The sequence below is a fragment of the Cydia amplana genome, chromosome 1, assembly GCF_948474715.1.
Source record: "Cydia amplana chromosome 1, ilCydAmpl1.1, whole genome shotgun sequence".
Classification (NCBI taxonomy): Eukaryota; Metazoa; Arthropoda; class Insecta; order Lepidoptera; family Tortricidae; genus Cydia; species Cydia amplana.
In genome coordinates, this window is record NC_086069.1 from 16109097 (window position 1) to 16134110 (window position 25014).

At 36.7% G+C, this 25014-nt stretch overlaps 2 protein-coding genes across 17 annotated transcripts in view; one reads left to right on the forward strand and one right to left on the reverse strand.

Annotated features, from left to right (window-relative positions):
- The window catches only part of LOC134649216 (KIF-binding protein-like), a 287050-nt gene that overhangs the window by 49532 nt on the left and 212504 nt on the right, over window positions 1-25014 (forward strand). The gene's annotated exons all lie outside the window — the stretch shown is intronic.
- The window catches only part of LOC134649232 (CUGBP Elav-like family member 1), a 358172-nt gene continuing 334878 nt past the window's right edge, over window positions 1721-25014 (reverse strand). For 11 of the 16 annotated variants that reach the window (XM_063503953.1, XM_063503976.1, XM_063504000.1 and 8 more), the window contains 6 exons: window positions 12700-12878; window positions 10326-10590; window positions 8880-9113; window positions 8071-8097; window positions 2968-3090; window positions 1721-2217 (listed from right to left, as the gene is read on the reverse strand). In XM_063503953.1, the coding sequence (XP_063360023.1) occupies window positions 1946-2217; window positions 2968-3090; window positions 8071-8097; window positions 8880-9113; window positions 10326-10590; window positions 12700-12878 (1100 nt within the window). In that variant the 3' untranslated portion in view covers window positions 1721-1945. Of the gene's footprint in view, window positions 2218-2967; window positions 3091-8070; window positions 8164-8879; window positions 9114-10325; window positions 10591-12699; window positions 12879-25014 lie in introns of those variants that run through there. The other 5 variants (XM_063503961.1, XM_063504015.1, XM_063504040.1 and 2 more) reach the window with 3 other exon arrangements.

The following is a 25014-nucleotide window of genomic DNA, read 5'->3' on the forward strand; positions in this document are numbered from 1 at the left end:
TCAGACATCAAAACATGACTAAATTAGAGTAAATAACTTATAAACCATTTTATAATCCTCTCTTTAATATATAATACTCAACTAAATTTAATTAAGCTATTTCAATGATGATCTACATCAGTTCTTTAATCGACAAAAGTAAACACGTAGAATATTAACTATTACGTCTATAACTTAAAGTGACAGGTTAGGTACTTTACATTTTAAATTGGTCGTTCGTCGGTAGTTGGAACATAACTAATCACTAATTCGAGTTGTGCCGACGTGGCACAACTCGAATTAGTGAACCATCATTTACACAAGTAAATAAAATACGATCGATACCTAGGTCTAGTCAACGCCTGATTATGATTCTGACAAGTTAAATACTCTCATGAATTACTTCCTTTTGCAGGCTTCAACTTACATCTTGTAGTTATTATAATTGAAGAAAAGCATCTAAAATTACAAAAAGTGTAAGAAGTAAAGTTTAATTATATTATTATAATAACGTAGAATATAAAGACCAAACTGTGCCAGTGATATAAGGAGTGAAATGTATTGGCAAACAGTTTTAAGTACCTGAACCCATGTTATGAGCAATGACCATAATAATGTCGCCGAGCTCTGTTCTTCAGAATGTTTGATGCTCATAATGGGCGATGCTCGAATACCAAACTTACGTACGAAAATATTCTAAATATTAAATACTTAAACCTAATAAAATTTTGACTAAAGGTCCAGTGTTCGATGTGTTAAATAAAAGACTCACGGGATCATGGTAAAACGAATCCCCAAAATGGTTTGTCAGTAGTAAGCCGAATATAGCCTAGAGTCCTAGACGGTCGACCAGTAAACGGTTCAATTGAATATCTACTTTACAGATACATATATCATTATGTATAAGTTACACACAAACAAGTACGACAAGAAGGGAATATTTACGATTTGCACCTACTAGATATCTCAAATGTTCACACGCTCCCGAACATTTTCGAGTGAAATTATTTTCTTTTCTTGTGAGAGTCATTTCACTCGAGGTCTAAGTCAGTAGGTATTATAATATGTATGTGTTTAGGGTACCCACATTAGACGGAAATTAAGAACATCATGGAGAAAGGTAGGCAGGCATCATAGGTAGACATTTCGTGAATTGAATAAAACGTTTGAGATATCTACTACGTAATATGAATAATTCACATAATTTCGGGTCAATAGAGCGATAGAAACGTTCACTGTAGGCAGTCTTACAAACAAAATTACAAGTTTAAGTACACTATTGACAACAAGTCAGGTAAAATAAATACACTGATCACTTTGAGATCGATTCGTTACTCTAATATTATTTGAACAAAAACTGCGTAACTGCAATGGCCACATGGATTACTTTAACACAACAAATTATATCGGTAACACAGAAAATTAATATAACGAAGAAATATCTACTTAAGTATCTAAATATAAAGTTGTTCTAAATAATATGACGAACAAAACAATGAAAATAGCAATACTCATTTGGTAGTTCCGGTGTTTGTTCACCGGTCATAAGCTTTGGATGGCAAAATGTAGGTATTTTTAACACGTACGTAATTTGAGTTATTCCATGAGCGTATGAATCGACACTGTTAGCTCGGCAGGTAGGTACCTACCATTTCTTTGGTGCATAAAGTATCGCTTGCAAAACTTACGCTTAAAGTGACTAAAACTTATAAGTTAAAAAATATGAATAAGTAATAAACATTTTGGGGAATACTTTGGAAACGATAAATCCTTTGACACAAACCTTAACCTTATACTTATTAGTTAACAACTGTGCACATGGACTCGCGTTTTCGTACGAACCTTATCTATCTGTCAGTTCAAAGTGCACCGGTTTACATCACAACAAACGTTCAAATACTTACAACCTTTGCATAGTTTTTAGTTTTTTTTTTAAAAACAAACACTAGGAACAAGTTGTCTATGTTTAGTACGGTCTCGAGAGTTCCCTGGAACGTTTCAATTGAACTTTGAGTCTTTTTGTACCTATTTGGAAGCCATTCATGGCTTGTATCGCGGCCTGTGCGGAGGCGGCGTTGTCATAGGACACGAAGCCGAAGCACTTGGAGAGGTTGGTCTGTTTGTCTATGAACACTTTGGCCGAAATCACGTGCCCGAAGGGTAAAAAGGTAGATGCGAGATCTGTATCGGTGAACTCCTGCGGCAGGTGGTATATGAACAAGTTACCGCCTTCTGGACCTGCAAGAAAAAGCAATACTCATTAGGTACCATTGACAATATGTCATATACACTTATTGATACATTTTGCTCTGACCCTAATTAATAGAGGTACCTAGGTAAAATTAAACGTACCTACATTTTATATTTAGTTACTAGCGACGTAGCGACCCGCCGCGGCTTCTCACGGGTTCCACAAAACCTTAATCTAGTGATTAAGGTTGAGTGACGTAAGGGGAGTGATGTAGTCATCACTATCACTACATAGTATAAAACAAAGTCGCTTCTCTGTCTGTCTGTCTGTATGCTTAGATCTTTAAAACTACGCGACGGATTTTGATGCGGTTTTTTTTAAATAGAGTGATTCAAGTGGAAGGTTTATATATAATTTGTTAACCCGTGTGAAGCCGGGGCGGGTCGCTAGTAAATTATACATCAAAACCTTCCTCAAGAATACTCTATTGATAGGTGAAAAGCACATCAAAATCCGTTCAGGAGTTTATCGCGAACATACAGACATACAGAGTTACAGACGCAACGGGGGACTTTGTTTAATAAGGTGTAGTTATATGCAATGCCTAATAATGTATTCATTTGTATAGGTCAGTAGGTACCTACATGAACTTATTAAATGAAAATTAAAGATGGTTATGCATTAGGATACCACCAACATGGAACAGGGAGCGTTGAAACACTGAGAAAAATAGCTTTAGGTACCTAGTATCTGACTGCCCACGTGACGAAATATAAGTAATAGGTATCATATCGCACCTTCGACCTGCTTGCCCGCAGCGGCGGCGGCGGCCGAGCCCAGCACGGAGCCGAGCGGCGCGGCCGCGAACGCGCTGCCAAATTGCGCCGCGTACGCAGAGCTCAGTGGCTCCGCTGTAGACCCTGTAGGCATAGGTACTTTATTAATACACGTTGTTCACATTAATAAAATGATATTAACTTCGGAAAAATTTAAATAAGATAAATATGACGTCAATTTAAGAATAAAAGGAACCTTATTAAGTTATTACCAAGCCCCTCAAACGTGATTTTTTCGTAGTTTTTTAATATCTTATCTTATGAAGATACCCCACTACTACCCTCCTCTTGGCCAGTGCTTACGCATGCAAACTAACTTTTGACCTTTGTAGAGATTACATTGCTACTTTTACGATATAAGTTATAATATTGGATTGTTGTATAAGGAAAGTAACGGATTAGGAAAATGACGAAATAGCAAAACTGACAACTTAAGATAATTGAGGAATAAGGAAGTTTGCGACTCAAGAAACTGGCTTAATAGGGGCTCTGACAATTTAGTGAAACTGGCAAAAAAGGAAATTGGCGAATTAAGAAACAGTCTAATCATTAAACTGTTGAATCAGCAAAATTGACGAATTAGGAAACTGACCGGCGATACGCTAATTCCTTATCAGGTGCCCATATTACTTCGGTGTCTGTCATGTCCGTCTGTCGCAGGCGTTTTTCTTAGAGACCGTTTGTCATAGAAAGTTTAAGATTAGAATAGGTGATGAACAAACAAAGTGACGAACAGGCTCATATTACAATATCTTTCACTCTTGCTATGAGCATGCACGTACGAATGTGAAGTATTACAACATTTACAACCCCGGCCATCAGTGTAGAATTACTGTAGTTTGCGGATAGGTACCTTCTAATAAAATATTACTAAGAAATTGGGGTTCAAATTACAATTAACCAATAAATATATCATTATACCACTGATTTAAACTTTCACGATTTTTACACATTATTAAATTGTACAACGGGACTTAAAATTTAATAATATATCATTATGTAGGTAAATCTTGGCAACAATTTATAACGCAAGACGAATAATTCGAATTTAAGGTTATTAGTAACAACACATAAACCACCGCTTTATACGTACTGCTGGCGGCAAAAGGATAATTTCATGCATTAATTATGTAGATCAAAGGTCTTCCGCCTACTCTTCATTTATAAAGCAAGTCTAAAAACGGTTTATCACACCTGTATCCAAGTCAAAGTTATTATAGAGTGTTCGGAAAGAGAAGAGTCGTGGAATGTATTGGGCCCCATACATTCCGCAACTCTTCTCTTTCCGCACAGACTCTTAAGTTTTATATTCTTAGTTAAGTTTATTTAACATGTCTTAATGAACTCTATGTGGACATACAATTTGTAAGTTACAGTTGCACATACGGAAAATATTTACGGGTAAGTACCTAACAGTGAGCAGTGAAATTGCATGGAGAAATTATGAATGAATTCATTGATTAAGTCGCCACTTTTGCGGCGTTGTTTCATTTGTTGAACGCGTCATCATTTTGTTTTAATTTTTTGGTAAGAAATAGTTCCCACACTTGCGACGTCACGTCACAGCTACACAGTATAGATCATTAAAGTTTTCTTGTATTTTTGTTATGAGAAGGCATGTCGCAAAGCAATAATTGTGTAATAGTGACTAAGTACAACACGTAGTAAACACTCGACATTTCATTATAAATGTAAATGTTGACTCGCTTGACATCATCCCACGACATACAAAAAATTAGTTAGCACTCTCATGCAAAACAATGGATGGTTAATCGACAAGAAACATGTTTTAACAACGCAATACTCATATTAATAAAAATAACAATCTAAAAACTAAAGCCACACTAGAAATAAAGATTTCAGGCATAAAGCAAATGTATAAATAAATTCTTCCTGTAAGAATAGGTATGTAGGTACTATGTAGCCGCTTTTCTTGTAAAAATTTACAAGTAGACAGACAACAGAATCTTATTACATAGGTATTATTGTTGGACACAGTAGGTATTTGAGAGACAGTCTGTAAAGTAAGGACATCGTCAGAATGGCAAATGGCTGCCGAATCGTTACCTACTACTAAATTATATGCATCGCATGTAATGGAAATGCAATAAATAAATACTGTTACAGTTAGTGCAATTTTCAAATTAACTAACAGAGCTGCAGCTACGCTATTAGCTGTAGAGTACCAAATAACGCAACATACGAACTAAAAGCTGGCGCTGATTATATAATCATAATCATTTCTGATACATGTTTTATAAGTAGGTACATAATAAATAGGTGTAGGTAAGTACCTATTTGATTATTAAGAGGAAAGTGGTAGTCCACTAGAAGCGATAGTTCGCTTCTCCATATAGACATAGTCCACATTTTCCTGTCTGGATATTAACATTATAGAAAATATTTTTACAAAATTTGATGTTAATTAAACACAGACCCTTCGTTGGATTATTTTTAGTTTTATTAGGATAATTTCCTCTTAATCAATTTACCTACATTAAATTATAAGGGCACTAATACCCTGTTAGGTACGTTGTCGAGGTAGACAAGAAGCAACCTCGTTATTAAAATAAGTAATTTCTATTAACAAAAAAATCTAGTAGCTTAGATTAAAGGTACAGTCGACGTCAAAGAGACGTCAAACACTTTTCGCCTTGTTACAAAGGAGTAGGTAAGGTGCAAAAGTGTAAACATCTTTGACGTCGACTGTACATTGAAGCAATGTCGCTTGATAGCGATCGTATTACGAGTGATAATAAAAACTGCCTTTAACATACAAATGAACATTTAAACAGAACCAGCTATCTCATTCCCTATCTACTTATACGATGTAAATAAAACAATTGTCACACCAAACCTCATCAAACAAAACAAAGGTTAAAAAAACATATTGGCTATAGCCTGTTTTAGGAAGCGTTAAAACAGCCTTTTGAGGTAGACATATTTTGTATAGATATATGTAGATTCTGCTGGTAAAAAATACAGGTGGCTGAAACATCTTTGCAACTTTTGTAGTCATTTGGTATCTATCTACCTAGGTAGGTACTTACTTAACGAAGGACAAATAGTTGGCAGGTAGATATTTATTTGCTTTTGTGCATGACTGCTATGCAAAACAAGAGTAATATAAATATCATTATCATAATCAAGTAGTACCTACCTATATATTTATAATTATATAGATATTATAGGACGAATAGTTCACTTTTCCCACGCCGTGTGAAGTCGTCGTTTGTATTCCACCATGCTTTTCGCACAGCCAATATGCGTGGGGATAAAAATATATTTTTATATGATAAGGCCCTTACGAGCGTTTGCCTTAGTACCCGTTTACATAATTGATTAGTGTTTAAGTAGTACGAGGAGTTCACTACAGTTGCTGCTAAACGCAAGTACCTTGTTACTATCTGGAACGATCAATGCTCGAAATGACATTGATACTTATGTCATATTAGTATTAAATTGTTTGGCTGAATTCAATATTATGCCCTTGTCAGAAGAACGATGCACCATTAAATTAGGTATTTTGTGTAAAAACAGAACAGACAGATGTAAATTAATAATGATTGTTGTACGTTTTTGTTATGTTTTGATTATGTTATGTTAGTTTAATTTTTAATGCATGTAGTTTAAGAATATTGTACGCCTTAAAGGCAGGTTATAATGGACATAGTATTATAGAACATCTGTATTACCTATATATAACTCACAATAAAGACATTGAATTGAATAGAAAAAAAAACAAGACCGATGTGATCCCATAAGTGTACCGCGAACAAAGTTTGTGCGGTACACTAAAAATAGGTAGATATAGATATACAAATTTACGAAAATTAACTGTGCCATTTAGTTTCATTAAATGTACCTACCTACTTTAGTCATACGCCGAAGTTAACGGAATTCAATAAAGACACCGTACCTACTATATATAAAACCGTGGAACAAATTCTTATCGGTATAGAAACACAGGTGTGTTACGATATATTTGCCTACTTTGGCTGTCACTATGTATTTGATGCTGATTGAAACTACGGTTTTAAACGGATGTATGCAAGTACTTAAGGGCCCGATTCGGATTTTGAAATAGACATCTATTAGATATCTTTTAGACATCACCAAGATACGATAACGATATGTTTAAGATCTAACCTGTCAAATTTGACATTTGCGCGATTCTGGAGATACTCTTGAACGATTTCCACAGGATATGATTTAGAGATCCAATTCACATCTAAGAGATATCTAACTATCTAACGTAAAAGTGACAGTGGTTGCCCGAATTGCGCTGCATAAGAGAACTAGTTGATATCTAAACTATAACGTATCTAGAATGGATCTAGTACGTGTCGTCTCTTGTGAATATCTTGAAGTTCGAATACGGCAGTAAGACTTAGAACTCAGTAGGTATCTAACGCTACAAAAGTTGCAAGAATTGGATTCATTCAATTTATAACAATTTAAGTTTCTCGTCTATTATATGATATTAGTAGGTAGTAGGACGATGATGAAACTTCCTACATATCAGAAGTCACAGTCACCTCCAACACAGATTTCTACCTCTACACAAACATACGATTGGTCCTGGTAACACAGCTGTACATTGATATTAAACCAAGCCATCCTCGGATAGGCGATTTAAATGAGACCTAAAAAATGAGAGTAGATAAATGACCGCGTAAGGGATTTTCCCCGGCAATTTGCTAAAATGTAAAGGATTCAGTTAAGGCAGCCACTGTTCGTAATACTTGTAATTGCTTTCTGCTCAATTTTACCTCAAAATCCGTAGGAGTCAAATTAAATTCGTTCTTGTAATGCTCCCTGCCCACCTAAATTTTAAATCAACCAAGAGAAGCAATTTCTTTAATTTTAATCCAACACAAATGGAGGTTTCGATTCAAAACGAGTTTTAGCCAAGTTACCTATTATAATACAGTTTATTGAATATACGTATTTATAACAAAATCTGATTTGTCTCATTTAAAACGCCGTACCAAGAAATAAAAAACAGATAGGCATTCCATATAAACAAGGCACACTTTCGAATTCATAAAAATTCGTTTTTACCTGTTATGTTAGTCTTCCCGAGAAGACCTGAAGTGTGAAAAATGTTCATCGTTAGTAACGTTTTTAATTTTTTCTCAATTTATTAAGTCCAACCTGAAATAGGAAAGTTTGCAGGACAAAAAGTACGTTTTATGTTTTTTTTTATGGTCTCCAACTTATGTAGGCTACATCCCAATTAGGGATCTCGCAGGGTTGGCAATTAGTGTGGAATTTATTACAGCTAAATAGCGCTGGTGGACGAGTTTCGGTGAATGGATGGTGAGGGTTCGCGCGAGGGTTGGCAGCCCTATTTATTAGGTGCCCAGTTTCTACGTATCCTCGCTTTACCAATCCGATCCAATATATCTTTATTACCGGCCATAAAGAGTTAAAACAGGATCAAAAGTTAGGACGTCTTCTCTGTCAACAAAATCAGAATCCGTACCGCAATGACTTTTTATGAAGTCCCTGACCTCTTTAAACGATTTTTTTGTAAAACAATTTTCTGGTCCGGATTTGCTCAGAGTCGAAAGTAATAAACTATTAAAATAAAAGTGATAGTATGTAGTTTGACAGAAGACAGAATCAACTACAGTTTACTCATACATAGGTACATAGATTCAGTATGGCTGGCTGACTAATACTGCATTAAAGTACCCACTTCGCAATCAAACCTGCCGACCGGCGAGGATCCTATGCTGGTACTCCTCACTCCTCAGTACTAACCGGTACACACGAAGTGTGTAGGCATTTTACTAATGCGAGTCTACAGGATGTTGTAAGTATAAATAGAATAACAGTAATGAAATAAGGTAATATAGCAGACTCACATAATTGTGGCGCCGCCGGTTGTGGCGCGGCAGCGGGCGCTATGGGCGCCGCCTGCGTCACCACGGGCTGCGTCATGGCCGCCAGCGCCGCCAGGTTTTGCACCGACACCGGCGCGAGCAGTCCACCCAGCTGGTCGGCTGCCCCGCCGCCCATGGACGTCACTCCGCCTACCCCGCTCACTGTCCCGCCGCTCAAGCCTGCGCCATTGAAAGCGATATCCTGATAGTTAACACCTAAATGGAGAAAAAAAAAACAAATGGGTAAGGGTCAAAATAAAATATGGGAGTGGGAAGGGTGCAGAGACAACGTAAATTAATAAACAAAAAAATCTTTGTTAATCTACATTTTCATTTAATTGGAGTTTAATTGAACGTAGCAATTTTAAGGTATCTGTGCCTGTGTAAACGTTAGGTAAACTTAGATATCGCCATAGAGTTGAGGTACTCACCTAATCACTCAATTATAGACACACAGCTACATAGAATAGGTAGGTACCTACCTATTAATAGCAGAAAAGGTAGTCAATGATTGATTGAGTGAATGTGTTTTAAGTGCACGACATTTAAGCTAAATACCTTGAAGAAACTTTTGTTGGCTGTTGAACTTTGCTATCGGTATTACGAAAAATAGAGACTAATTTCAATATCACGCTGTCATTACATGACATGTCGTTGTGTGCGTGACCTCAACTCTGGTATACACATAGTTATACACTTTCTTTGTTTAAGTAGTCTTTTATTTATTGTTATAGCCAATAAACAGAAAAGATATTCAGTTCAGGTACATGAAATGAAACTCACTTATATAATAAATGATAGGCTTCATTTGAAAGCGTCGTGCCCCAAATTGAGTCATCTGCGGAAACTGAGTCACTGATATAATCAACTTTGTTTGTTATGTTAGTTAACCATAATCAGGCGTGGCTCACTCCGCGATTTCGTCGTTTTGCTACAGGTAGCTAAAAGTACATCCGTTCCGCCCCAATTTTGGGGAAAGCCATAAGCCGGGCGTGGCGCTGTCGCCACCTAGCGGCCATATCTGTGCTGATCGTAACAGACGCGTTTTGTTAAAGAGCGAGTCTTCTGTACTTAGTACTATTATTTATTCTGTGCCATAATGCACTAAATGCCTAGGTTTCATTACGGCTTGGCATTAAACTACATAAGTAATTATGAATGTCCAAAAAAATTAATTTATCGGTACTTAGTGTTTGGCTAATCGATTTTTATGAAGGTTAGGGTAGAGTATAATACCATAGAGTCTGTGCGGAAATTCAGCGACTCTTCTCTTTCCGAACAGACTCTACACGTTTTACCCTAAGACCCTAACTAACCTAACCTTCAGGATGTCAATCTTCCGTTACTATGTTAAACCATATTATGTTTATAAATTATTAACGTAACGTAAAAGACGTTGCTGTATACCACGTCTCGCGAGCAACTAACCTTGCAGCAGCGTGGACCCTTGCCCCTGCAGCAGCTGCTGCTGCAGCCCCACCGCCTGCAACTGCTGCAGCAGCTGCAGCTGCGTGGCGGGCGAGAGCGCCGCCTCCGACGCGAGGTACGCCGTCGGCGTCACCGGCGTCGTGAGCCCCCACAGGCTCGCCTGCATTGCCTGCAGCTTCTTTTGCTCCTTCTCCTTTTGCGTGTCGGCGAATTTCACAACCAGCGGGGCCGAACAACCCTCCATAGTCTGACTGTGGTGCAGTGTCTGGAAATTGGGAAATGATCCTTAGGTTAGGTTAGTCGGTAGGTAGGTAGGTGCAGTGCCGGCCCGAGCCCTTGATCAGGGTAGAGCGAAATCGGGTTTTGGCGCCCTTCGTTGAAGTTTTCAAGCGTATTTTGGGCCCCCACCACACTCGCGTCTTTTAAAACTTTTTTTTTTTTCATTTGCCATTTTGCACCCCCCTTGCCATCCGGCGCCTAGAGCGGCCGCTCCACTCGCTCTACCCTAGATCCGGGCCTGGGTAGGTGTGTAAGGAAAAATAGGGGGAAGTAGGAGACCTTAAGTTCCAACATTTAACAAATATATATAATCAATTATGATTGCAAACACTAGTTTGGTTAACTGCCTAACACAAATATAGATAACTAAATATGGTATCTCGACAACAAATTATTTTTTACGTACTACAATACCTACAATAGTTTTTAAAGTGAAACTAGTAGAAATGATAATTTATGTCGCAAAATAATTGTTAACGTCCTCATTTTGCTTGTTCCTAATTACCCGTAGTAGGTACCTAAGTAGCTACTCAATAATAATGTTAATCAAAATGGTCATTACCCCACTCCCTAATAGATACCTATTAACCTACGCACATATTTGACGCGTTCAATAGACATGTGCGAGACATTGTAGCACGGGAACGGGAATCTGCGTTCTTATTTACTCCACATTCCTATGCTACCAGTAAAGTTTTATATAATGCAATTTTATTTTTAAAGTATTTACCTACCGTCAATTCCTTATAGGCGCCCGACAGACATTATGCAACTCATCAATTAAAAGGTAACAACTTACCTACGTATCTTTTTAGACATAATAAGAATAAGAATTATTTATTGCCACACGCATACAAGAATACAAAGACGATAAAAGAAAAACAAACAAATAGATAATATATTAGTAGGTACCTACATTATTGTGCAACATGGGGCGTAAGTTAAATATTGCAAACGAGAGTAAGTTAAATCGCGACGGCTTTCCAGAGCGATTTATAGACTCGAGTTTGCAATATTAACGCCCCGAGTTACACACAATGTTTTTCATCACACTTGCGATACAAAAATGAAGTATAAAGGCCAAAAAACTGTTAATTATGGTACTGGAAACTTCATTACTCCCTAGGAAAAACGCTTTTTCTATTACTCCCGCTAAGCCTCCGTGCAATTCCACATTTACTGAGCGATGCCACTTTGATATCAACACATATTGCAGGCTTATTTAATTCGTAAACGTCAATCCTAGGCGGGTAATACTGTCTAATTCCCAAGGCGCCGGGGAGCATTTCTAATCGGGACCATTAATGAACCGAGTTATTAGAACGATCCAATCCGCTTAAAACTTCACCGCTACTAACCAATCAAGAATTCGTAACAACTTAAAAACCTCAAGCATTTAACAGAACTTCGAGCATTCAAAGTTTCTTATTCAATTGAAAGTGACCCAACTTAAAGAAGTCTTTGTGCGAAATCTCTATTGATTTTAACACGAACGATTAGATTTTATTAGTTCAAATTCTATAGGAAGTTTCTTTTGGACAAGCTCGAGTTAAGAAAGAATTAATGATTCAATAAGTATCGATTTCCGAATGTAAAAGAGGTAGTTATTACCTACGAGTTTGTTGAACAGATTAATTAGTGCTCGGACATGTTTGGTCATAGGTATAAAATAAAATGACTAGGTACTCATCTAATTACTCGTATGAAATAAGTGGATGTGTAGTGCATGTACCTATCTATCGAATTTTTGTTCGAATGTAACTATTACACGCAGTAGCTACCATAAGCTAAACGTAGAGGGAAAACGTATAAATATATAGGTATTTTTATCAGCTGTCACTTGGCATTCCCTATATTCGGAAGGCGCTTTGAAAGCCTTTTCCCACCGTTATAAATGTTCAGTAAGGCGGCATGTTTATTTATTTAACACCCACAAATATTTTGCTACCCGATTTTATTGTACTTAAATTCGGATTTCAAACATTTGCAGTTCCGCATATCGTTGCCAAAGAGGAATTTAAAACACAATACAAATTTAAGCGTGGATAAGAAGATCAGTTTGAGCAGTCTTAGTGTTATTTATTTAGTAGTTTACCTTTATGGCAGCGATGGCCGCCTGCTTAGAGACAAACGTGACGAACGCGCAGCCCTTGCTCTGGCCCTGCGCGTCCCGCAGCACGGTGCACTCCTCGATGGCGCCGTGCCCCGCGAACAGCGATCGCACGTCGTTCTCTGAGAGCTTCTTATTGAGCATCCCCACGAACAGCTTGCGTTCTGTTGGCAAACATAAATTAAGGACGATTAAACATTAATTAAAGACAATATAGTTATTAAACTTAACATGTTTCCGGCATCATTAAGGGCCACTTGCATCATCCAGGGTTAAGCGACTAACTCTGAGTTGACACAGGGTTAAATTGTACTGGTAACTCCGGGTTTAACCCGTTAATCCCGAGTTAGTGGCTAAGATAAGGCGATGTATGCCTTAAAGAAAAAGACAGCATTTAGGTATGTTATTTACGATTCTACTTTCCGTTTTTCTTATGAACTGTTTATATTAATATCCCTAGTCTGGAACTTTAAATCCACATCACATCTGTTCTGTAGTAATTCCGCCAATGACTCTAAACTAATACTGATACCAATATCATTCTAATATCGGTTTGATGTCAGTGCACGTTCGAATTGGCCTGCAAATCTTTTTGTACCTACTCATATATATATTGTGGAATGTATATCATTAGTCGAACGACCGAGTCACGTATTATTTTTAATTTTGGAAACCACTATAGGTAGGGAGTAAAGGGGCATTTCTCCTTATAAAAAAAAACCAGAAAACTACAAATAACTTTAGCCATACACCTTGCTTTAACGATAATAAGTTACCTATACATCAACAAAGAATGAGCAGCAAGATTTGCGAACAGACACTAGATGTTTCTTATTTAACAAACCAAAATAACGAAACGGAAGTCATAAGCCAGGAGAGGTATATTTGTTACCAGAAGGCAAGTATCTCCGTGGGTGTTTAAAACTTTGCCCCTCGTTGCTGATGTTGCACTGGGAATTCGCTCGAGGTTAGAAAGTTTCTATTTGTTTCTTGTTTACGTTTATATGTTGTTTCAACCTAATTCAACGACACGGGTTGAAATAATATCGTACAAACGGATTTTATCCAGAACCTTTACCGAGGCGATCAGCACGTGAACACTTTTGAAATATGTATCAAGCAAGCTTCCAAGTGGCATGTAACATTTATGCAACGACCCCGCGGACACAGTACTGAATGCACAGTGCATTGTAAATTCGAGGCATCGATGTCAGAAATGCTTGCTTTACACTGAAATATGTACTCCTCGATCGATCCGAAACGCGAGGTTAAGTGCGAATTCACAATTCTTCTGCATTATATAACGTATACTCCAATCCTCACTGTGCATGACAATTCCTTAGCTTTTAAACCTTCAAATATACAACATTAAGAATGTAGGTCATATGAAATGCAAACGTTAAAAAAACAAACGGCGAGAAATATTCCGGGCGTCAATACATACGGCTCGAGTACACAATGCTGTGAGTTTTACGCGTAAAATTCAACATTCGGCGCTTTCAACCCCCGCGGGGGAAGTCCTGGCGAAATTGAAAAGGTACGAAGCGAAGGCCCGCCTGTTACAAATATTTCATGCCCGCAAAATCAGCACGCTCGTGGGGAGATTAGCATGAAAATGGCGCGAGAAAACGAGCCGTGTGGAGTGAAAAACTCACCAGGCGTTAGCAACAGAGCTACGTAATTCCGACTCTCTGCTTCGCACATTAGATGTACTGTTTAAGGGCCTACTGCAGCCGCGTCTGGCGCTTCGTAAACCACGCCCGCTAGTTCTTCCCTCCCCGCTAACACGCACACATGGAAACGCTTCGCGCCGCACGTGAAGTTTGTGTGACCTTTTAGCACCATCTAACGTTACAGAAGTTAACTACCATTATACGCGGTCGCTGCGGTCGGCCAGAAACTTAAATTCGGAAAAAATTTAAACAGATGGCGTTGTTACTTGTTCATAATAGCAAACAATAAAATAATTAATTAATAAACCTGAATATTTATTGTTGTTTTGGAAGATGTTAACAGCATAGAAGCAGCAGCGTATATAGCATATAAGTTAAGAGTATTGATAATAAGAAAATAGCACAAGAACAGAAAAGAGATTATTTTTGATAAAATAAAATATGATGAAAACAGATTTACTTGATTACGCTCACCTGACTTTGCGGTCACTACTCGTAAATGCAAATTTCAACCTTATTGTTATGGGGTTACAATACCCCTGGGGTTGCAGGCGTCCATAGTCGTTATTATTATAAATGCTTTGGTTGAAATGCTTTTTAACCCTCGAATTTTTCATAGGTACAGTCACCTGCAATAATATGTTACTCTTCGACGGCCGCAAAAATATGTGACACGCTCTTATGGCTCTACAAATAAGATCTAACATGATCTACCGCAAAACGGCCTTCGGTGTGTAACATATTATTGCAGCTGACTGTACTCGTACTCATTGTTGTATAGGTAGGTATTAATATCTTTTATCCGATCGATTTGCATTTATTTGAAATAAATCACAGTGTTTAGTAATTATATGTTTTATTGAATAAGAGATTATTTAGGTATGTAAGGAATACAGGGTGCCTTTTTGAAACACTCATTTTTAGGGTTCCGTAGCCAAATGGCAAAAAACGGAACCCTTATAGATTCGTCATGTCTGTCTGTCTGTCTGTCCGTCTGTCCGTCCGTATGTCACAGCCACTTTTTTCCGAAACTATAAGAACTATACTGTTGAAACTTGGTAAGTAGATGTATTCTGTCATGGACCAATCTACTGTGAACCGCATTAAGATTTTCACACAAAAATAGAAAAAAAAAATTTTTTTTCCCCATACTTAGAACAGAAACTCAAAAAATTTTTTTACATCAAACCCATACGTGTGGGGTATCTATGGATAGGTCTTCAAAAATGATATCGAGGTTTCTAACATCATTTTTTTCTAAACTGAATAGTTTGCGCGAGAGACACTTCCAAAGTGGTAAAATGTGTGTCCCCCCCCCCCCCCTGTAACTTCTAAAATAAGAGAATGATAAAACTAAAAAAAATATATGATGTACATTACCATGCAAACTTCCACCGAAAGTTGGTTTGAACAAGATCTAGTAAGTAGTTTTTTTTTAATACGTCATAAATCCCCTAAATACGGAACCCTTCATGGGCGAGTCCGACTCGCAGTTGGCCGCTTTTTCTGGATAATTTTGAATTTCAATTGTCAGGGGTGCCTACATTATTTTTTAATACATTTTACAACGACAACAAACAAAAGTTCAAATTCGCCGTATTTTTAACCGCCTTCAAAAAAAAGGAGGTTCTCAGTTTGACCCGTATGTATGTATGTATGTATGTATGTATGTATGTATGTATGTATGTATGTATGTATATTTGTTCGCGATTATCTCGCGTTTGGCTGAACCGATTTTGATGCGGTTTTCAGAAAAGTGTTTCTTACATTCCGGAGAAGGTTTTAGTATACATAGATCTGAGCTGATGCTGAACCCTGGCTGTACCTAGTGGAACTCAGGTTTGGTGCAACATAGGCTCACGCTGTTTTGGTCATCCGACACGTCTTGATGAGCACTTGGGAGAGCAGTACCCAGGATAGAGCTGATGCTGAACCCTGGATGTACCTAGTGGAAGTCAGGTTTGGTGCAACATAGGCCCACGCTATTTTGGTCATCCATCACATCATAGTCAGCACTTGGGAGAGCAGTACCCAAGATAGAGCTGATGCTGAACCCTGGCTGTACCTAGTGCAACTCAGGTTTGGTGCAACATAGGCCAACGCTATTTTGGCCATCCGTCACATCTTGATGAGCACTTGGGAGAGCAGTACCCAAGATAGAGCTGATGCTGAACCCTTGCTGTACCTAGTGGAACTCAGGTTTGGTGCAACATAGGCCCACGCTATTTTGGTCATCTGTCACATCTTGATGAGCACTTGGGAGAGCAGTACCCAAGATAGAGCTGATGCTGAACCCTTGCTGTACTTAGTGGAACTCGGGTTTGGGGCAACATAGGCCCACGCTATTTTGGTCATCCGTCACATCTTGATGAGCACTTGGGAGAGCAGTACCCAAGATAGAGCTGATGCTGAACCCTTGCTGTACCTAGTGGAACTTAGGTTTGGTGCAACATAGGCACACTTTGTTTTGGTTAACCGACTTGTCGTCGTGTGCCTATGTTACAGAGTTCCACTAGGTGGGTCGATGAACTTTTTTCTAACTGCCTTTAAAAAAAAGGACGTTCTCAGTTTGACCCGTATGTATGTATGTACGTATGTATGTGTATATGTTTGTTCGTGATTATCTCGCGTTTGGCTGCACCGATTTTGATGCGGTTTTCAGAAAAGTGTTTGTTACATTCTGGAGAAGGTTTTAGTGTACAGTACTTGGATGGTTTGAAAAACCAATTGGACCCGGTAGGTGGCGATGCTATCGGTATACCTACCAACAAATTTATGTTGCTGAAACCGATTTAGATAAAATAGTGGGAGTGGGAGTCGGACTCGGACTGGGACTGGGAATGGGAGTGGGAGTAATATACATACAAATCGTTTAGCACCAAAACGTCATATTATGTTGTGTCGCGATTATCATCGAGTTAGGCCATCACCAACAGTAGGTAGTTACTAGCCCAAAACTAAATGGAGAGCCTAACTAGTATTTTAGCCCAAAACCTAAAATAAATGAAGTACCTACCTATCACTAAAAAGTAAAAAATAAAATAAAATAAGTAAATAAAAAAAAATTAAAAATAAACAAAAATTAAATAACTTAATATAATATCTTTTTTAAAAAAAGGGAACCGCCTTCAAAAAACCAACCCACTGAAAAGTACAAAATAATTTTTATATGGCGCACCTTTACGTGTCCAGTCCCTATCCCGTCGTAAAGCAAAATTTTGCCAAAAGTAATTAATACCTAATAATAAGAAAATTAATAATCATCCGGGTAATTACTTAGTTTTTGAAGGCGGTGCCAAACCAACAAAAACAGTCTTTACTACCAATCAGAAAAAAAATACGAGTACGTAGTACCTACAAGAACTAAATTAATGAGTAAACTAAGTATGTCTTTATAATGCAAGTAAGTGCAGCGTTCTTCGTTGTCTAAAATATCGGTTCTCAAAATTTTTGGTTTGGCACCGACTTCAAAAACTAAGTAATTACCCGGATGATTATTAATTTTCTTATTATTAGGTATTCATTACTTTTTGGCAAAATTTTGCTTTACGACGGGATAGGGACTGGACACGTAAAGGGGCGCCATATAAAAATTATTTTGTACTTTTCAGTGGGTTGGTTTTTTGAAGGCGGTTCCCTTTTTTTAAAAAAGATATTATATTAAGTTATTTTATTTTTGTTTATTTTTAATTTTTTATTTATTTATTATTACCCGGGTCGATCGCAACAAAATAGAAAATCATGTTTTTCAAATCTAAGCGTTATTGTAATTTATCTCAAATAACCAAAAAGTCAATCTGACTAGAACTTAAAAACGAACTGAATTATTTTAATATGTCGATTTTTCTTGGTGACCCAGGAGATTTTTTTTTTTGTATCCGATACAAAAAGAGCGTATCCCAATCGCGTATCGGTTTTGGTTTTTACTTATAAGTGTGAAAAATATATTCTACCATATACGAAGGATGTGTGTTTTTTCATGTTTTATGTGTCTTTTTGTACAATAAAGTGTTTTACTGCTACTAATATATCATATTAACGATTAACTAAAAAGGTATTTACATCTAATTTAACTGGTAAATTATTAAAGTCCGCTAAAATTAATATATATTCAACAAAATATTTGTTAATATGTCCCAAAATCATGGCTCATTTTTTAAGTCTCCTGACTTACCAAACATATCGCAACGAAGGCAAGGGTACAACGCGGCATCGTGAACCTAATAACGTAACGTTTCAGTTACTTTTTTAGTCGCCGACCATTTTATCCGGGGTACGAAAAGAGGTATTAGATCTATCCTGGGTCTAATATGTTATAAAAACATAGTTTTTTGAAAAATGTTCGTAGGTAGTACACAAAATTTACATTTTCTTTTAAATGTGATTTGGGTCATCGTTCTCCCTGGTGACTTTTCTGGTGACCCAAGAGACATCAATTTTATTATGACTCAGGAGACTTTTTTTCTATGCACTTTGATTTTTTTTGATGCGCTAATTTTGTAATCTAAAATAACTTTAAACTGCTGATATACTTATATCACTTTGCTGATGAGTGGAAGTGGAATTGAAACTTAATTTATTGTTCTCTCCCTTGACATTTTGGCATACATTTGACATGCTGCAGTGCACTCCTAACGTTAATAAAGACATAATTTTTAGAAAAAGTTTTAGGAAAACTCACTCTTGAGCTTAAAACGATTAAGTCCTTATCATATTATGTTAGATTTTTAGAGCCCAGACCCCAAATCAGTGAAAATGTCTCTTAGCCAACTAAATTTGTCTCTGGGAAAAGTACGATATCCCTAAAAATTGTACGTACATTTCGCATTTTTCTGAAGGAACGGAATTCATAAATTGGGTTATTATTATTTTTTCAGATTATTTGATTGCATTGACATATCACCAAGATAGATAGAACATTTAAGTTACCAGAAGAAAAGCATTTGTGTTCTTTTATACAGTGTGGAAAAAGTAGGTTCGATTCCCGGGCGCGACTAAGCGAATTTAAAAAAAAAACAACGTGTTGCATTCCGGGAGTGCCGACAGAAGTGAAAACTCAATGACTAATCCAAAATGTCTGCAGCACTATGTATAATTGACCCATCCTCCTTTCTATTGAAAACTTTTGGTTCCGAAATTGCTGGTCAGTGATCTTGTTTAAAATTCGAAATTCAAATTTATAGCGTTGTTTAAAATTCGAATAGGAATTGTAAAGTTACCTTGCAGACCTCGCATCTAAATATATTTGGTCATGATATTTTGAGTTTTATTCACCAGTACTAGAGTTCACTTTTATTAGCGATTTCATCAAGATGTAGCTTTATTGAATTATATTTGAGTGATATAAAGTTATAATACTGTGAGATCCTCGTATTTCAGCCCGTACAAGATTATAACCTTTTTCATGTAATGTCATTGAGTTTTTCTTTATTGATTTAAATGCCATCTAAATGATTGGCCATCTAAACCTTACGGTCACATGATCGCCTTACGCTGTCTCGAGTTTATCATTTTTTCCCCACCTCAAAAAGTGCCTAGCGCCGCTAAAGAAGTTTTCACTTCAAAAATCTTTGAATGCAGTTGTTTCTTTAAAAAACAATAATGTTTCATTTAAGTAAAATGAGCAAACTTAAGGTTTTAAGGCACTTTCCCTCCAGGGCCCATAATTTTTTTCCACCCGGTAGTAGATAGACAACTATTTTTTTCGACTAAATGAAGTTTTATTAGATAAATCGTTGATCACATGGTTCGTTTCACATATCACATCAAATCGTTTGTCATCACAATCAAAATTTGTCAAAAGTAATGAAATTTATGCCAAAAAAACATAAATAAAACATATAAATTCAACACATTTTTTTAATAAAAATCTTTCTCGATGATATAAAAAAGAACATCGACAAATGATGTTCAAAGAATTAATATCAAAACAGATGTCATAATTAGGATTGGCTACTTTAAGAAAGGGACAGAGAGATTTAATCCTCTTGCTCTGCACGTTTTTCTCATTCCTCCTTGTCAAGCCAAAATAAACTATAAAATGATAGTAACACAGTACATTGTAATATTCACTTTTTCCACGGTATCATGTCATTGTAAATTACTTATGTATGTGAAATTGTAGTGGCGTGCGACTTTCAAACCGGAGGTCACGGGTTCGAACCCCGGCCCGTGCAAGTGAGTTTTTGTAAGTAGGGACCTTTTTTTAGTGGTACTTAAATATAATAACTTTTCGTATTATTGAAATAAAATATTTTATTCAAACAAACTTAATAACTATATAATAATTAAAACGATTAATATCAATTAGTTTTTAATATTTATTCAATTATTTTAAATTATTTGAGCATGAAACATACTAGATTTATTTTTATCATTACAATAGAAAAAAGCAAAAAATATATTCTATTATAGATATTTTATTTTCAAACAAAAATAAAGCAAAAAGTTACGGTTAGATTCTGATGGCTAAATACCAAACAGCTACCGATACATTTCAATATCTGTCGAAATTTCCTAACCCGTTGTAACTGACAAAGAGAGTATAGATTTCGACGTAGCATGACGTAGCTAAGCAAACACGCACACATGCGTAACGTATAGACCTGTAAGAGGGCACCATCATAGGTTTACCTCCGATTCCGTTACTACTCAATGGAGTTACGACTCAACGTTTATTGGATATTAAAATTTTACGTAATTCGGAGCGCTGCGCGAAGTGACATAGGTCTTACCTCTTTGAGGCACGACGGCCATCTAACATTACTGGCATAAAGGATACATTTATGACTTTGACGCATGACAGAAAGAGAAACCGAACTGCGTAAAATGGGCGTTTGCTGTTGAATTCATAAAATCAAAAATCGATAATAAATCCATCGGTAAAGGATAATAAGTTAATATTTAGTTCTTTGAAAGTTAAGACGAGATGAAAACCTTTGCTGTAAGGTGGGTTGTGCTGGATATGGATGTGTTTTCTAGTTGCACGAAGCTAAAACCGAAAAATGAACACGTAAGTTTGGATTTATTTTCTATCGAGAAAATTTTAAGCATTCGTGTTTTGACAACTATGAAATCACTTATCATATAGTCAAGAAACATATATCCGAAAATCACTACTGTTTGTTTCCGGGGCTAGCCACTGCCACGTTTCTAAGATCCTGTTATTTTTCGATGCACGGCCTTAAATTTGTGATCAACACGCGTGAACGTTTCTCATGTGAGTATGAATATTGTGGAATCAATTTGCGAGCTACCTATTTAATAACACGTGATTAAATATAGTCCCCTTGTTACCGAATCATCGTAATGTACAACGATTGTTTTCCAGCGTGCAGTTGATTTTCAATAAGTGGTGTTCGAAAACAAAAAAAGGTTTTCAAATCTTAGGTAAGGTTTTATGTTGTTTAAATATTCATTAACTGTTGCTGGAACGTGTATAAATGTTACTTGTTACCCTGGAAAATTACGGAATACCGTGGGAACAGCGATAATCCTTAGGTATATCATGTGAGTATTTTATGACACAACATAGTGTAAATTACGGCAATGTTTGTAATCATCACACAATGTAAATATTTAGGCAACTATTTCTTCTGTCACGTAAAGCCCGGAGTCCAGATGTTAAATTACAGTAAACCATTAAAACGGCAGTAAAGAGCGTCAACTACTAATTAGAATATTCAATGTGAATCCCCACTTAGTCTGGAAGCGGTGATCAGTTTAAATGCACAGCTAATTGTGTACTTTGCGCAAATACCGCTTTAAAATGCTAAAGGTTTAAGTGGCCCGTCGTCTTCGTAACGGCACCGTTCGTTAACCAATTTACATAACCTGGCAAGTGCTCAGTCTCTTGTAGCGACTACAATAATGAATAGCAGTGTAATGAGCGTTGAATGAAATGCGGCCTTGGCGTGCGGCGAGTCTCGTGCTCTTTTCAGGATTCAAGGATTTTTTTCCGCGGAGTGCCACTTTAGTTTTCGTAATACGCAAATTAAACGGGGAAACCGATTATGCAGCCTATTTAAATAAGATTTATGTTCAGGTTCATGCTGGTTTTACTTGCAATACTACACGTAACCGAACCGAATATGTTTTAATCTCTAAATAATTGTAAAACCTTTCGAACTACTTCTCTATTATGATGAATTTTGGAAATGTAATTTAGGCCAAAAAAATATGATCATGTGAAAAATAAGAAAGTTTTTTCATACTAAGAATGTGGTAGGTAGTTTTTTAAAAAATCTGGTAGAGTTAGATCAAGATAAGTCTGCAACGGTTTTGATAGTAGACGCAGTGCTTGTGTTATTTTAAATTATGACGTATAAATAAAATCTAAATAATAAACAACATACAAATAATAATGGTAATATGTAAATTTGTGTTGTGTAAAATAAAGTGATTACTACTTTTACTACTACTAAATAACACTTGCACTACGTGTGCTATCAAAATCGTTGCAGACTACTCTTGCTCTAACTCTATTGAATTACTTAAAAACTCGTTCCATAAGCGCCATTCAGACTAGAACTATTATTAATTATTTAAACTTATGTTGTTTTTTCGTTTGAGTGCAAAAACATTCCGTCTAAATTGCGTGGCTTTTATCATTGATGAACAATCAACTATTGTTGAATACCTACGTATTAAAACAATAATAGGTACACACATAATATTGTTTGTATGTAGCAAAACAAATAATATTCGATATGCTGTGGTCTCTTGATCTGGATCAATATAAGCGGCGTGACGTCAGACATCAGTATTCAGGCGAGCAACAATAAGTGACCATCGTCTTTACAAGGTGTCACTTTGATGCCGTCATACATATCAGACACAGTAAGGATACGTTAGAGACAAATAGTGTTATTATTGAAGGTTGCTCTTCATAGATGTTTGTTATAAAACGCTTTGAAGTATGATCATGTAACACGTGACACTGCTATCTGTACCTTAAATAACGAGTTTACCCCTATCTTTTTGCATAGGTACTATGCTACTATACATTTTGCTACAATACAATATTTGGTATTTTTATTTAGAAGTTTGTTTTTATTAATTAAAATCTATGAAATGAATCACAAAAACTCAAAAAAATTACAAATCAGGATCACGATTGTGATTTTAAACAACAACAAGAAATTAAAATCAGAATCAGGCTCCAGTAATTGTACGAGTATGAAGGATACATGTACAATTGCGAAATTGCACGGAGAAATTATGAATGAATTCATTGATAAATTCTCCATGCACTTTTACATGTTTCCGACCCTTGCTTGCTACGGGTTAAGGCGTAGCGGCGTAGCGTATGTACCGCAAGTGTCGACTTAAGTACATAAAAGTATTAAGAAAAAAAAATAAGAGCGAATATTTTTTTAGAATACGCAATTACGGATGCAGTCAATTTAGTGCAACCCGCCTTTACCGTGATTAGCATAAGTATTTTAAGGTTGATGATATGATATGAATTTAAGGTTTTTTACATTTCGAAAGTAGCAACATTCTTCGTTCGGGCTTTATACAGTCGAGCTCATTATAATCCGTCTAGGAATCGATGTTTTCTTTCAGCTTTGATCTTTGTTTCAATGAATAAGAATATAGGAATAACAATGACAATGATACCTACGAACGAACGTGATAATAAAAAAAGAATATTATTTTTGTCGATTAATCTTATTCGAAGCGGAAACTTTGTAGATGTAAGGTAGTTTTAGTATTAGGAATTGACACGTTCACTGCGGGAGGGGGTTAAAAGATAGTATGCAAAGTATGGTTAGTTACGAGTTACACTAATTGCCGCAGCGAAGGTGTTAAGCTTGTAAAGCTAGGCGCTCAGTACTAACTCACAATGCCAATTATACCTAACAGTAACTACATTCCCAATTTCCATATTTATTACTTCGTAACAAGGTAAAAAATATTTTTTAAATAAGTCACTGAGAATCTGTGTGAAGTACCGACCCTCATTCATAACGTGCCTCTGCCAAGTGCGTTTGCTTGTTCGCAGGACAATGTGTCGTTAAACCGAAGTTATGACGCGGCCCGTTTGCGGCAGAGACAAGGCAGAGGCGCTTATCTTATGCGCGAGGCTTGGACAAGGACACGCCTAAAGGAGGTTAATTAAGGTTACCTGAGCTAGATTACGACTTATGTGTGCGTGAATAATGATATCAATTACTGCTGCATCTTAGGTGGATCTTATTCTTTATATTATTAGGTAGCGCTCACTGAGAAAGCATAAGGACAAATGAAGGCTATAATAATTGGAAAAATCCCCATCATAATGCTGTTAAAACACTAGTTTAGGTTTTGATAGTATCTACGTACTCTCTTAACTCTATATCTATATACATAGGTACCTCATTTTACGATAAGTGAATTAGCGTTATAAAATGACACGAACGTGGCGAGGCTTTGACAAAAGCCATAAAAACATCCTAACCCACGCGGCCGCAGCAGGTGCGAAGAGGTTATGCACACAAGTCGGCACCGTGACATACTAGCATACATTTGTATTGGACCTACGAGAGGTATTTGCTCTGCCGGATTTACCCAACCGCGTACTGACAGATGAATTGTGACTGTATAATGATAAATAATGCGATACGTGCAATTTTAGCCTCACAGA